Consider the following 14,935-nt stretch of genomic DNA (forward strand, 5'->3'; position numbering starts at 1 on the left):
TTAAGAATAAAAATTGGGGTCACTATGCAAATTTTGGTACTTTAGAAATATTACCCGAGATTTGCCGAGATTTGGCAACCATCCCTGTGCTAACTCTATAGAGAAAAATAAAATTTTCAATTTTCAAAAAACTAAGACCGTGAAAGTTTTTCTATCTCAGAGCTAGCTACAAAATGAACCCTGAAAAGTGGAAGATCAGAAAAAAATTGAAAAAGTTTGAGAGTCCAAATATCTCTAAGTTACAGGGCACACTAAGTGAACCATCTTTACAATCTCACCTGACACTCTCTGATCCTCATTCACCTTCATGGAATTGTCCAAGATGCCGTCAAGCTCCAAGATCTTCTGTTGGAGTCGTGTGATATTATCTTTGACTTCGTTGAGTGTGTAGACTTCCGAGTTGTCAAAAACGCCGCCAAGGTTGCCCTCAACTAAAATGAAAGAAAAAAGCTTAACAACACTTGAAGGTACTTGAAGCTACATTTTGCTTTGTCTGTACAAAGCGAAATGGGGGTCCCGCTTGATAGAAACTGAAAAGTATTTTCAGAAAAGAATCAAAACTATGGAAAAATGACAAATTACAATCTCTTATACAAATTGATAAAACAAATCAAATTTAGAGCATCAAGTACTTTGTGAGGACTTCTTTTCAAAGAATTTTGACCTGTATTTTGTCCGTATGAATGTTTGGCCATACAAGGTAGAATTTAAAATTTCATATACTGAGTCAGTACATTTCTGTGAAATGATTCAATGTTATTTAGAATATATTGCTTGTTTAAAACTGCCCAACACTACATTCAGAACTTCATCAGGAAAGAACCATAGTCTCTGAATCACCAAATGACATTTGACAAATATGACAATGCCTTGAACGCCTTATGGAGTGAGCATTGCACTGCATTTAAGGTTCAAAGACAAGAAATTGACCTTTTTAATCTAACAATTCTCTGGTGGTTAATAAGCTTATAACCCCCCTAAATTATACATTTTCTGAAAGCCTAGATATAGGGGAACAATTTGGTAAGCACAGTGTCACCATTGTTTACATAACTATCACGTGACAGGTAATTTGCATAACCTTTCAAAAATCTGTTTTCCCTACGTTTTGTCTCAATACTAGTACTTCAAAATATCTGACTCAAACTTGCTGGAATACAAGCTGTCACAACGCTCTTCTAAAGTGTGTCTCAGATCTTGCTTAGTTTTATTTAGCACAATTTTAAAAGAATGAACTAGGGTTAAATTTGCTGCTTTGGAAATTTTTCTGGCATAAAAACTGATTAAGAAGGTTTAAAAAAATTCTAAGACAAATTTTAAAGATCCCTAGGACAGCTTGCACTCACACAAATTTCAGCCACATATCTCAGAGCATTGAAACAAATCATAGGGAAAACTGATTTTTGAAAGGTTATGCAAATTACATATCATGTGATAGTTATGTAAACAATGGTGACACTATGGTAACAAAAATGTTCCCCTATATAATAATAATAATAATATTGGGTTCTTATATAGCGCACATATCCACAAGTACATGTGATCAAGGCGCTTTTTTTAACAATTATTATTACCCCTGGTGACTGGATCTAATATGATACCACTCAACTCCCTGGGGAGCAAACAACAGCTCACATGTGCAGCCAATAAGCGCAGCAGAGCTAAACACACACATTACAACCACTGTCCTACCAGGTACCCATCACTCCTGGGTGGGGAGGAGCAATGAGGAATAAAGTGCCTTGCTCAAGGACAACACCACGGCCATGCGGGGGCTCGAACTCGCCATCCTTTGATTGTGAGTCCACTGCTCTAACCACTGGCCTATGATGCTTCCTTATATCTAGGCTTTCGGAAAATATATAATTTATGGGCGTTCTGAGCTTATTAACCAATAGAGAATAGTTAGCTTTGAAAGGTCGATTTCTTGTCTTGGAACCTTAAAGAACGAATTTGCAAAAAAATAAACAATCTGAAAAGCAGATGATGAAGTACATACTCTTGTGAATTGTAGATGTCTGCTCCACTGTCATGTCATCAGTGAATGTTTTGTGTCCCGTGATTACTTGAGTTTGGTTGCTATTTATGTAAACTAGATTGTCCGCCGCAGCAGTGAGGTCGTTGAACTGGGTAGTGGCCGTTGCTAGCCTGTCCGCGGCTGCATCGCACTGCTCGGTCACATTCTGTCTGATACTCTGCACCAGGTAAGAAGCGGTGAAGTTGAACTCAAAAAAGCTATGGCTGTCCGCGATATTAGGGTTCAGGACGATGTTGCAAAACGAATCGTACACGATGGCGGAGTTGATCATGGTGGCTCCGGAAAGGATGTCATTTCGAGGTGTGGGCCTTGCAGCAACAAATCTCCAGCCGTCATACTCATATAGGGTGATTCCGCCGGCATGCAACAATGCTAGGACAAATTCGCCGTTGTCCCCGCTGTGAGCTTGCCATTTTTTGGCACCAGTGGTTGGAAAACACTGAAACGGCACAAACTGGCCATGGCTGTACTTGTAGATGACAGACTCAACAGTCTTGGAACCATCAGCCTGAGGGCGTTCCAAATCCACTGCAAGAAAGTTGATATGATGTAAGATGCTCTGATAAGGAGAATCTTGAAACAATGTAAATTTGGCTGATTATCTGAGGTACTGCTTTGTACACACCTGTCATTTGTGCTTTGCTTGGAATGCAGGCAAGGGCTATTTACTTCAACTGATCATTTTTCAAGCAAAGCACCCTTACAAAGACAAAAAATAGGAGCCCAAAGTCTCACAGAAATGAAATATTTTGTGTGTTTGCCAGGTTTCTAAGGCAATGTTGGACAGTCAATTTACGCCTCATTGCAGTCCAATGGGGTAGTTTTTGGTCCTGTGGTATTCCCATAGGATTACTCCGGGAGTTTGATAGGACATTTGTCAAAAATACAAATGGAACAATTCAACCATTATGATATCCTAAAGTATGATCAGAGAAGTCGCCAAACCCTGTTCAAGATAAATTTGTTTTGCAAAATGGAAGAGAACGGTCATGATTTACTGTAATCACATTATACAGGGGATATTTAGGCTGCGCCTCATACATGTACTTGTATCACCCACAAGCCAAACTTGTGCAAAGACAACCAAAGTGTCAGTCCTGATGCAAGACCCTTTTCTTGAAATCTAACTGAATGTAATAACTGAAAGACTTACACCATGATGGTCCATTAGCAACAGCCAGGAAATGCTCCTGCTTGTATCCACTTCCAAGGGTGAACGCCTCCCAGTCAACAGCGCCCTCAGTGCGGATGTACTGGTGAGGCAAAAACAACCTCTCGTGTTGATCATACATGAGGATGACAGAGTCGATGCCCGTGTTGCCATCATCGTCCATATGGTTAGCAACAGCCAGGTAGAGTCTATTGTGGATGTAAAATGGTTTCAAGTCGTGTGCTCCTATGGTCTCGAAGTCGACAAACTCATCAAAATAGGCACCTTTCGTAGAAAATAGAATTAAATCATATTAAAGCTCCAATAGCTGTGAATAAACGGACCTCAACATATCCTCTGTTTTCCAAGGGCTTTCTTTGAATAAGACCCTTTAAAGACTGAAAAAGTACATAACACTGTTATAAGTGGCGAAAGTGGCTTTAAAATTCAAACATTTTTGCATCATTTTAGATTTCCCGCCATATTCAAAAACTAATATTACTGAGAAAATAAAGATATGTACAACAACAAAATGTTGGTCATTGAGTGTTGTGCATTCAAGTAAATGACATCATACTTGTTTGTAGTATGATCATGATTTGTATGTGCAGGAAATACTGGTTTTTGTACTTTTCCATGGGGGCTCCTCCATTAAATGGGTACTGCACCCGGTTATTATTCAATTCGTGTAGTCATGGTACAAATCAGTGAGCATTGATACTTCTATACACGTCCTACAGTTAGCACGTTTACACGAACTTAGGTTTGAAAATAAAATCATGGAAATAATGCATAAAATTTGCAGCAATTGGGGCTTTAAGCCTAGTACTACCATATTGCACTTTATTACTTTGAAATATTCCTTGGAGCTAAAGTCAAAGGAATTTGCAACTTAATGTTATGTATGATACATTATATCTTGCATCAGAAAATTAACATTGTAAAGAATAAAATGACAATTTTCCGCTCAAATCAGAACGAATTTCAGCAAAGCACAATGTGGAGATACTGAAATCAATCTTCGTTGCAATTGTTTGAAGCTCTGCAAAGGCAGCCATCTTACAAATGTTGTTACTATGGTACAGTATGATGAACAACAGCTAGTATTTTCTCTCAATCTTAGATTGCTTCTGCGCCCTATACACAGCAACTCTGCACAAAATCAGTGATTTGAAATACTTGTAAAAGCAAACACTGATCATGACATCAAACAACAAATTAACGCAAAATTTAAATTCCAGTCTGAGCTTCTGTCTACTGTAAGGAGAATTTCCTACAGAGATGAAAACCATTGCCTACCTTCCCAGCAGTAAACTGAAGACTTGGTTTTCAGAGAGATGTCATCTGCACCTTGTTTGTAAGCATTAGCAATGGCTATACAGGACTTGCCGAGGATAGTATGGTAGAATTCTTCAATGGATGAACCGCCAGGTGTGTACAGTCTCTGTATCTCTGTGTTTGCCGACGCGCCATTTGGATCAAACTTCAACACACTAGTGTACGCTGGGATACCATCTGTGTTCACAAAATTAGAAATTTTAGTACATGTACATTATAATGTACATTTGCACATATATCAGCAATTGTCCTAAACTTCAAAAGGGAAATTACCAGCTGCTGTAGAATAAATAGAATCCATATGCAAGTCTAAAAATTATGATTTAATGCTGTAATTACACGTTGCACATCAAAAGTTTACTGAAGATTAATGCAAGTTAAATCAGTCTTCTTAATAAACTGTTAGATGAAGTTGCTCATCATAATTGGTCGTACATACACATGTATTTGTCTTGGTATGAGACATGTACTGAGTAATGCTGTCCCTAAATAGGCTGGCATGGGTATGTACAAAATCATGACTATACCAGTGGTATTAATCTGGTCTGCTTTTATTCGATCAGCTTTTACTAATCCAAAGTAAGACTTTCTTTAGATACTGATACAAACTGGGGTTATGCTTTTGTACATTTGACCGCAAACCCCTCTCCTAGTCTAAATCACACCGCTATTTTATTGCTCCAAATGCCTTGGTACCGAATACCAAACTTAGTCACAAAAAAAAAAGATTTTGTGTATGAAACACACTGACATTGATGACTAATTCGTAAAATCATGATACAATGTCACCTATGTCATTTAGTGCTTGTACCACGGCCCCTCCACAAGGAGGGCCCGTGCTTGTACCAACCATTACTGGCACCTACCATTTTTGGCAGAGGAGTCTCTCAGAACAACTGTGTATATATTGCCTCGAAGAGTTAAGATTTCATAGCCTGTGGCATTTGGAGTAGATATTGACTGTAGCAGAGTATAGGTGCTTTCATTCTGTATATGAAGATCAAAGGAAAATGAGAAATATTATTGTAATACAGTATGGAAAACTGAGCAAGTTCAAGGCATTTCAAAAACCTGACTCGATAGGAGTAAGTCAAAGGTATACTATAAAAAAAGCAGATTTCACTGTGGAAACTTCTCAATTGCCGCATCTATTTTTTGAAATATACCACTGCACAGTAAGTGAGGCTACCCACAATTCTCCATGATCTGTACACACGGAGATCACTCCCTGAACTGAAGCAAATTTCTTCTGTACACAGAACAACTCTTTCCATGTTTCAAAATTCTTGCAACAGTTCTGATAATCATAATTTTCTGATTTCTCACTGTGAATAATGAGAAGATGGACCCCTCTTCCATGGAGGAGAGCAATTTTGTAATTTTGTGGACATAGACTTTTGACAGCCATACACAATATTTTCAAGGAAACTATGGGAATAAGTTGCATCTGTGTTGGCAAAAGAAAGGGTATTGATTTTTTTCAATGTTCATAACAAAGGAAATTTGCATGTCTGACAGGTGGTATGATGAGGCCATCTTAGTTGCTGATGACTATCTTGACAAGTGTGCAATTTTTAGCACCTCCAAACATCGACTTCTCATTCAATTCACTTAAATTTTAAGCATAATAATTTTGAACATAGTTTTAACAAATAACCCTGAACATTAATTGTAAGTTACAAATTGTTAAGAAACTGATAACATTGAAAAAGGCTTTAGCAAAAAATGTCTGAGTGAATAAATCAAGGGGAATTGTGGGTAGCCTCACTTACTGTGCACTGCCAAGAGACCGAAAATTGGCAAGAAAGGTTTGGCAACAGATGCACAATGCATCTTCACAAACTTACCAGGTGAAGAAATTCTGTGGTTCTCTGACCCGCTTGATCAAGACCAACAACCCCGTACAACTCTCCATTAAGTTCAAACAAGGAGATGTCAAATGCATCGCTTGCATCACCGATAGAAATAAGGGTTGTGTCAAGGTTGGTTACACTGTATGTTGCTGGAAAGTAAAAACAAGTTTATCAATTTACAATCAATGTCTAACACAACTGTAAAGATCTGTTGGACTTGACTTCTGAGATGTGGGTACACAGGTACACTGTGGCCTTCATAGTGTCAAGTTCATTCATAGATATGTATACGATCACATTGGTGAAACCAAGCGTGACATAAACATGTTCTGTATGTCACATTCTAACAGACTTGAAACATTAAAAGGCCCCTAAAACATACTGTAAAACTATTTTAACTGTACTGAGAGTAGGTGAAAATAAGTTTAGATCATTTTGGCTCAACACAACTTTTCACATGCTTGCCGGGGGGGGGGGGGGGGGGGGGGAGTGATGAGCCTGATAGGAAAAGAGGCAAAACACTTTGGATTTTGGAACCTTGCAACTCATCTGTTCCCCAACATCCCTTCTTTCCTCCATGCTCTCTGACATACAGAACATATCAGAACTGACATCCCTGTAAAATTTGCTAGGGTACTTCGACAAAATAGATGCCAAGGCTCCATGGACGTAAAATGTAATATAAGAAGTGTGCATTGACCGTATATAAATATTTAGATACACTATTAGGTGCTGGAAAATTGCAAGCATCGATACCTTCTCAAATTCTATATAAATGTGTCAGTCCCTGTACTGTCTGTACAACTCTCATCGAGCCTCTCTTCAAATGCTCTTCGGAGTCCTCCTGATTCAATTTTCCCACAATTCCATGTAGCCCTCTAAGTAACCTTAACTTCTTTCTACGATTTGTAATAATACACGAATCACCTGTTCCGTCAAATGTTTGAATGTGCAAGCAATTTCTAAGAAGACTATCAATCATAATAACAAATTCTATGCAATTTTTTCTTATTTTAACAAACGATAACATCTCGATGCCATATCATTAATTTTCTATAACCTACGTAGTTCTCTTAAAATGGCTGCGCCCTTCTACTCCCCTTCCAGACCTCTGGAAACTTGTACCGTACAGTAATTAAGTCTTCTACGTAAACATTTTGTACTGTGGTGAGAGAAGTGCTCTTAATTCTGTGAAAAATGGGAGATTCACGGTCCCTGGATTCAAGCCTTTTGGAACTGCAACTGTCGGAAATGGAAATGCTGCAGAGTATGTTTCCACAAGATGGCGAGTTCGAAGTCGACGATCCAATCACACTAACAGATGTTAAAGATTACGTCGATGGAAAGACCGAGGAAGTTCCTCTTCAAATTTCATTCGCCCTCAAAATTTCGACGGAAGAAGCAAAAAGTGGAAAGGTACGAAATTTTCGAGATTTCTTGCTAGCATAAACACAAGCCTCAAACATTGAACCAGAAGTGGCTGGTACGTGCGCGTGCCCCATCCTCCGCCTCCACTCTCAGTCTACCTCTGGCTGCACTACAAGCTGTTAGGGTAGGAAGCAAAATCGACTTTGTGCCACCAGTAGCAGTTTTGGAGACTCCCCTACCACTAATTGTACTTAATTTCCTACTGTATTTGGTACCATTCATTACCTATGAACGAGACAGCCAAGTTCACTGAAGTTAGCAATATTTGCCTTGCCCAATGCATTCCCCCCACCACCAAAATCAAGGCTAAGCCCTAAATATTACGATCAATTTGCTCAGAAGGAACATCAAATTTAGCGGATTTTGGAATCCTAATTATGTTGCACCACCTTTAAAAGTTTAAATGTAAAACTGAACAAGTGTTTCAATAAGTAGATTTTCCTCCCCTACATTTCATTGTATAACAGTGCCTCTTTATCGAAATTGAATTATAGGAGGACTTTGAATTGATATGCAGTCTACCACATCAGTATCCCAACACGGAACCTGATATTTTCATCCGTTGCCAGCTCCTGTCTCGACAGCAACAAAGACAAATCAATGAGGACTTGTTGAGCTTTATAGCTTCACTCGAGAGGGGCGACATTTGCATAGGAGAAGCAGTTCAGTGGGTGCAAGATAACAGAGAGAAGTACATATCAGAGAGTTCAGCGGCAGAAGCATGTGCCCCCGTCGAGACTGAGAAGCCAGAAGTCAAAGATGAAACATTCACCAGATTGTGGATTCACAGCCACCACATTCGCAGCAAGTTCAAGCGGAGAGACCTGCTGGACATGGCTGCTGATATGGCTCTCACGGGATTCTGTCTTCCAGGCAAACCGGGAATAATTTGTGTTGAGGGATACAAAGAAATCTGTGATGACTTCTGGCATGCTGTCAGACGTTGGACTTGGAAGAAAATCAGCTGCAAACACAGAGAAGACTTCCCTCTTGTTGATGAAGGGAAAACAAAGACGCTTAACGATTTCAGGTACTTTGACAGTTTCAAAGAGATTGCATTTGACGCCCATGGGTTTCACGGGCGGGACTATCACATGGACCTGGGAAAATTCTATCAGTATTTGGAAGAACGCAACTGTGGATATGTATTCAAGATCCTGCTAGGCGTTGAGGGCAAAGTTTCTACCTCCTAAGGCAGTGTCCAATCACAACACACGTTTGTGCAATGAAATTCTGAAAGTGGTATTTGATGGCAGTCTATTCTGAACTTTTAGAGTAATGCTACAACCTAATTTAAACAGAAAAAACTACTGAAATATAACTACTACCCATATCAAGGCTGATACAAAGTAATACAGACACAAGTTAAAGTAATTGATCAATGATCTACCATGCATCATTTTCCTCAACTTAAAGGACAGAAAAAGTGCTGAAGAACCTTGATCAACAAGTCAAATTGAACCCTTACGGAACATTGAAGGAAACAACTCCCTGCTTGCAACTGCTCTTGGATAATGAAGATTATCTTTGTTTTCATCGATGGTCACGTGCCACCCACCATCTTTAAACCAAAAGTCCTTGGTCTAAATTTGATTGCATGAACAGATCAAGATAAGAGTTGATAATATTTTCAGAAAATATTTAAAATGAGCTCCCAGGAACGTACATCTCATTTGATATCCATCAAAACTTAGAAATCTGTCATTGAGCTGTGGAATTCAGTTTGAGATTGAGTGCCTTACAGCATGGGAATATTTTATGTCCAAGTCGTGTCAACAATCATTTTTAAATTGAGGAGAAAATGTTATTTACAGCAATAAAGAAATGTTCCGTAACCCTCTGAAGCACATTACCTGTTTGAATGTCTGCCAGAGTGTCTGGTATATCTCTCTTAGCCCTGCTTTCGACAGATTCGATACCGTATGCATGCGTGACCGATGTCAGCTTCTGTTGTGAAATCTCTTCAACAGACCTGCGGAATCTTTCCAAGATTGAGTCAACATCTGTGAAGGTGAAAGGTCGTACATGTAGGTCAATGTCATGGACATAGCTCATTACATATGCCAGCCTGAAAATCACTTGGTCATGGGATTGGCTTTCCCCCACCCTCCCCCTTGCCATTTTTATGGAACCGTCCTAAAATACCCTTTACACCAGAGAGGTAAAGTATTTCTTGGGTTTTACCTTTAAATTAAGAGGGGCTAGTCACATGCAATATGATACATTTCAGACCAGGAGGACCATTCATCTTTTTTCAGGAATTCCGTCCAAATTTTTCCAGTGTACATTCTGTGAATACTATTTTGTTGCAAAAAAGCAGCCAAGCTAAATCATCACCAATTATGTGCAGTTTTCCATTTTTGACCACCTTCCTCAGAGTTTCGATCAAATGCGTGATCCCCACACTAAGTCTTGATGCAGATAATTCTCGCAACACTACCGCAATTAGCACAGGTTTAGTAGGTATGTGCGTATTTTGTGCCAGATGTCAGCGAAAATATTTTGGTCACATTGTATGTAGGTCAGCGACCTCTTGCAATAGAGTGAACCATTTGGTTGTTTGTAACCCAATTACTTCAACACCACATCCTGATGTAGATTTCAAACGTAGTTTTATCAGATTTAAAAAAGAGGAAATTTATGTGCGAGATGACACCATGTGGTCGATAATTTATATTTAAACTATCCTCGTCATAGAAGCTAAATTCTACTATGTTGATCCTTTGAAGACAATTTGAGTTTCCGAGCGTAACTGGATTGAGAAATCGTCCGATATCATCGTCAAAACAATAGGATGCAGACCAAAGTGTTCAATCTGTCGCCAGGTAGGTTGCCATACGTGCATTTCTCCTCGGCTGTGCACAGACCGTCGTCACGACCGTCAATTCAGCGTATCCTCGTGACTGTTGGCTTTCACCGGGTGCTTGATGAAAAATTTCCGTCTTCCTCGCCTGGTCCCAGGTCCGAACGACGCCGACAGGCGAATGCAAGAGAAGACGCAGCAATAAATTTCGGTATTGAAAACCTACAGAGCTAAAAAGAACGTAAACTCCAACTTACCGACGCGCACATGGACGTCCTCACCAGCCTTGGCATCGTTGATGTAAGTCAGTGCAGAGTCCACGATCCGTTGAAAGTCAAAGCTGAAAGCCTTGGTATTTGTGAAAAATGAAACCAAGAAAATCGCCACGAAATGTATCCACCGCATCTTTGACATGCAGGGGGCACCAACGGGCTAACTGAAAGGCAAGAGATAGTTCTGAAGTATATTGCCGCTGTCAGCAGGAAAAATGTCCTTGTGGGTATCAAGACTAGAGTCATAGGCTAAACGTACTTTGCGGATGCGAAATGCATATTTCTTCAAATGTTAAAGCTTACCCATCAATTACTTTACTTAAATACAATTATTAGTAAATTTTTAAAACCCGCCTTCTCCAGCTATGGAAAACTGTGCAACTCCCCATTTAAATTTACCTCACCTAGACAAAGTGATGTGAATAATAAAATAGTTGGAATTTAAATTTGTAACAGCGCCGCTACAGGCGATTATTTTTAACCCCGAGATCTGCATTATTTCCGCTGAACTCCATTCACCGCCGAAGGTGAGGATCCGCGTCCTTGCCCTGGATATATTACAACGAGGGGCATGAGCACGTGTACTAAATCACAGGTGATGTGTGGTACACAAGGTGGCGACACAGGGCCAGGGACAGAAATATAAAGTTAACTTGGGAAACTTCACTAGCTTGAAAGTAAATGATGCAATTGTGGGCCATGTATAAAGTTACGTAAAGTTCAATGGTTACTTAGAACGGATTGTTTATTTACAGCTTTCGTTCCCTGTATATCTTTCCCGGTATATCTGTCATTTTACTAGTCTGTTCTGAAGGCTTTTATCACAAGCTTTTACATTAGAAGTGCGCATATTGCCTTAATGAGCGCAATGACATGGATATTTTGACGACAACGATGAGAAATGTCAGAATTAAGAATTCAGAGTATCGTCTTTTTGTTGGATATCGATTGTGCCGATACGTTCTAGAGAACGCAGGTGGGCTCCGGCAGAGATGGCCCGAAGTTTCCGCTGTGCAGAATATACGCAAACGATAAAGAGGTCCTCGAGAAAGTGCCTGAATCATGACTCTAAAGGTCAAGTACAGCCTCTAGGCATTCAGAAGTCAAGTGAAGGGAAGTTTAAGAGTAAGAGAACTGGGGAAAACGCTAACGATTCGTCGTTGTTACACGTGAGAAAGAAACTACCCAGTGGTTTAAATAATATTTGACAGTTTTCTATAACCTCTAATTTCGTACCAGAGAATTTCAACAAACAAGTCTGATATTTTCAGGTCGAAATCCACAAGTTTGTATGTTTAGTAACCCATTGCGAGCGCAGTCTATTCTGAAAAAATTGACTTACCTCAAAGGACGTCGTAAGGAAACGTTTAAACCCGGCAAAAATAAAAACGTACGTGCCGGCCGTCAGCGTTCGAACTAAATTCACTTCCTGGCAGGAGTCGCACTGAAGGACAACGTTGCAGACGAAGGTTTTATACGGGCCCTTCATCCAATCAAGTAACTCCGTATATCGTCTAATGTGAGGTAACCAGGTTATATTAATATCACACAGGTGTTCCCATGGCGGACGTTCAGTTGTCCAATAGTCCCCGGTCACCCCAGTCCTCACTCGGTATGCTTACTGGCTGCACGTCTTCCCAAAGAAAAGTTTAACTTACTGCTCAAGAAGTTCCTGTGTCAAATACCCCCTTTCAACCAAGCCGTTCTTGACACATTTGTTCAGTTTTGTAAATGTTAAGATAAGGTGTCCACCTCAAGAGGAAGGACATCCAACAATAAATACAAAAGGCAGTACGACACCGATTAAACAACGACGCAAGAGTCATGAGTTCTTTATTATATAGAGCTACGCAATGTCGGACCACGGACATGGTTATTTCTGAGATCATATGAGCCTGACCTCACCATACAATATCTTATTTTAGGCCTGTAGGAAAAATGTATGCTTTGTAGTATGTATTTATGCATTGATATATGCATATGTTGTTTTTATGCTTGTAGGTTACCGTGCCACGATTCGATGGCCAAAATGTCAAAAAATGTCATTATCATCGGAATACCGTAATCGAACAATTGAATTACTGGCATGAAAATGTTAACAGATTTATATAACTTTTGGTATCCTCACAGATTGCTAAAATAACAAACCTTCAATTAGTGTATGTGTGCATGGTGAGGTGTCACCGTTGGTAAGGTGTCACGATTTCGTCGATTTTTCAAGTTAAACCAGTATGTTCCATGTGAAACTACTGCAAACATGTTGAGTGTGAAAATGCCTACTCTGTAACGTTTCCCAACTCTAATCTGTCGTCCATCGGTTAAAGTAAACTGGCTTGAGGTCTAAAGCTGTTTGGTGAATCCCATTCGAAAGAACCAAATGACATGATAGCCCTACAGACAATTGCAGTTTGTCATACATCAACTTAATAACATACATTGTTGCGAATTGACCAACCATAGCAAATCAAGGAATGACGTTGTGCAATGCAAAAGTGTTTGGCAAATCCTTAAGATTAAGAAATTTTAATCTCTGCCAACCATATATAGTCAGCATGCCCCGAAATTTTTACAGCGCTCACACGATGTCATCCATGTAAGCAAAATAACTCCCTGACATTATGTTCATTTAATCCGGGCATTTAGTGAACGATTTAAACTGATCAATCATAATTTATGTACAGAGGGAAAGGTTTCGTCATTGTGATTGGCTGAGACAGTGACTCAAGTTATGGACATATATTGAGTAACCTAACCATGCCAATTGACAAATAACATTTCTCTAGTGTGACCATTAATTTTCTCTTACTACCCGTCCGGCATCCGCTCGTAAATTTGTTCACGCTTTAAAACGGTTCACTAAAACAATGCAAACGTTTCAAATCACCATTTTAATATTCATCATCATTAACAAATACAGTTTCCTTACTCTCTCTCTTCTGAGGTTGCAAAGCATTTAATTTTGAAAACCGCAAAGTATTATTAAAGCCCCACTAGCTGAACTTTTGAAATTTGTCGACCTCAAAATATCTTCCTAATCTCTCCTGGCTTTCTCTGAATTCTACCCTCTGAAGGGATATGGGCTTTTACTGCATTAGGAAACCATTCCTTTGTGAAACAGTTGATAAGGAAATTCAAATTTTAACAGTCATTTTGATTTCCCACCATTTTCAAAAATTGGTAATATTACAAAGGAAACAGAACGTACGATATCACAGTTAGAAATATTCATCCCTATGCATTATATTGGACTACTCTGTGCAGTTTATGTGAAGATTTCAGTGCATATATGCACAGTATCTATGGCTCCTGCTTTTGGCATGAGGCTGCGATTTAATGCTTGGGCAAACATTTAATCGCAGTGTAATCTTTATCTTGTTCAAAGTTGCACATACAGTCCCAGCTGGTAGTTAATAATAAGTGTATACACACACTTAAATTAGTACATTCTCACAAAATTATTTTAGTTTGAAAGTAAAATCATAAAAATAATGCTAAAAGATACAGCTAGTGGGGCTTTAAATACTGACATACAGGGGTAAAAATGTATTGTTGTTTTTATAATAACTCGGCACTCTGAAAGGGGCGAAACTTTTCGGGTCTAACTTGAATACAAAAGTTAACTACTACCTCATTTTTGGGACATTGCTATTGTAAGGAAAATGTTGGGAGTATAGCATGGTTGAAATATCGTAGATGAGGGTTTTTGAAATACGCATAATTCTCTTCAGCCCGGACTGTACAAACATACGTTACTTTAAACTACTGGTGTAATTCTTTGGTGTATTTGCAATTTCTGCGTTTGTTTTTTGGAGTATGGTTGAGTTTCACCGTTTTGCGAGTTTTAGCAAAGGTGTAGACTTTCACTTTCCAGACGCGTACTATTTTGATTGGTTCATAAAAAATTACGTCATCAAAGAATCGTTGTGTATAGAGCGACGATCCTATAGAAAGGGTATGAGGGTGGGCAATCAACAGATCGGGGTTGTTTTCTTTGAACTTGAAATATTCTACAGAGACAGCGAGGAAGCAAGATAGGAACACAGCTCCGGTTTT

The 14,935-nt window shown here is 39.3% G+C and overlaps 2 protein-coding genes across 2 annotated transcripts in view; one reads left to right on the top strand and one right to left on the bottom strand.

Moving 5' to 3' along the window:
• The window catches only part of LOC139132237 (uncharacterized), a 50,598-nt gene extending 38,282 nt beyond the window's left edge, over positions 1-12,316 (bottom strand). Inside the window, exons 1-9 of the mRNA XM_070698626.1 lie at positions 12,225-12,316; positions 10,868-11,046; positions 9,661-9,810; positions 6,374-6,528; positions 5,393-5,513; positions 4,488-4,703; positions 3,192-3,473; positions 2,000-2,566; positions 279-431 (exon numbers count right to left, since the gene is read on the bottom strand). Coding sequence (XP_070554727.1) covers positions 279-431; positions 2,000-2,566; positions 3,192-3,473; positions 4,488-4,703; positions 5,393-5,513; positions 6,374-6,528; positions 9,661-9,810; positions 10,868-11,024 — 1,801 coding nt within the window. The 5' untranslated portion in view covers positions 11,025-11,046; positions 12,225-12,316. The remainder of the gene's footprint in view (positions 1-278; positions 432-1,999; positions 2,567-3,191; positions 3,474-4,487; positions 4,704-5,392; positions 5,514-6,373; positions 6,529-9,660; positions 9,811-10,867; positions 11,047-12,224) is intronic.
• Positions 7,444-9,651, top strand: LOC139131490 (RWD domain-containing protein 2B-like). Its single transcript, XM_070697563.1, has 2 exons — positions 7,444-7,795; positions 8,302-9,651. The coding sequence occupies exons 1-2, from the start codon at positions 7,577-7,579 to the stop codon at positions 8,998-9,000; spliced, it is 918 nt and encodes a 305-aa protein (XP_070553664.1). The 5' UTR covers positions 7,444-7,576; the 3' UTR covers positions 9,001-9,651.
• Positions 12,317-14,935: the final 2,619 nt, after the last annotated feature.

Source organism: Ptychodera flava, chromosome 4 (genome assembly GCF_041260155.1).
Source record: "Ptychodera flava strain L36383 chromosome 4, AS_Pfla_20210202, whole genome shotgun sequence".
NCBI lineage: Eukaryota > Metazoa > Hemichordata > Enteropneusta > Ptychoderidae > Ptychodera > Ptychodera flava.

Bases quoted from the DNA above. Each gene is read 5' to 3' on its own strand.
- LOC139131490 (XM_070697563.1), top strand. From the start codon at position 7,577: ATGGGAGATTCACGGTCCCTGGATTCAAGCCTTTTGGAACTGCAACTG. The intron at 7,796-8,301 runs GTACGAAATTTT...ATTGAATTATAG, and splicing joins AAGAAGCAAAAAGTGGAAAG to GAGGACTTTGAATTGATATG.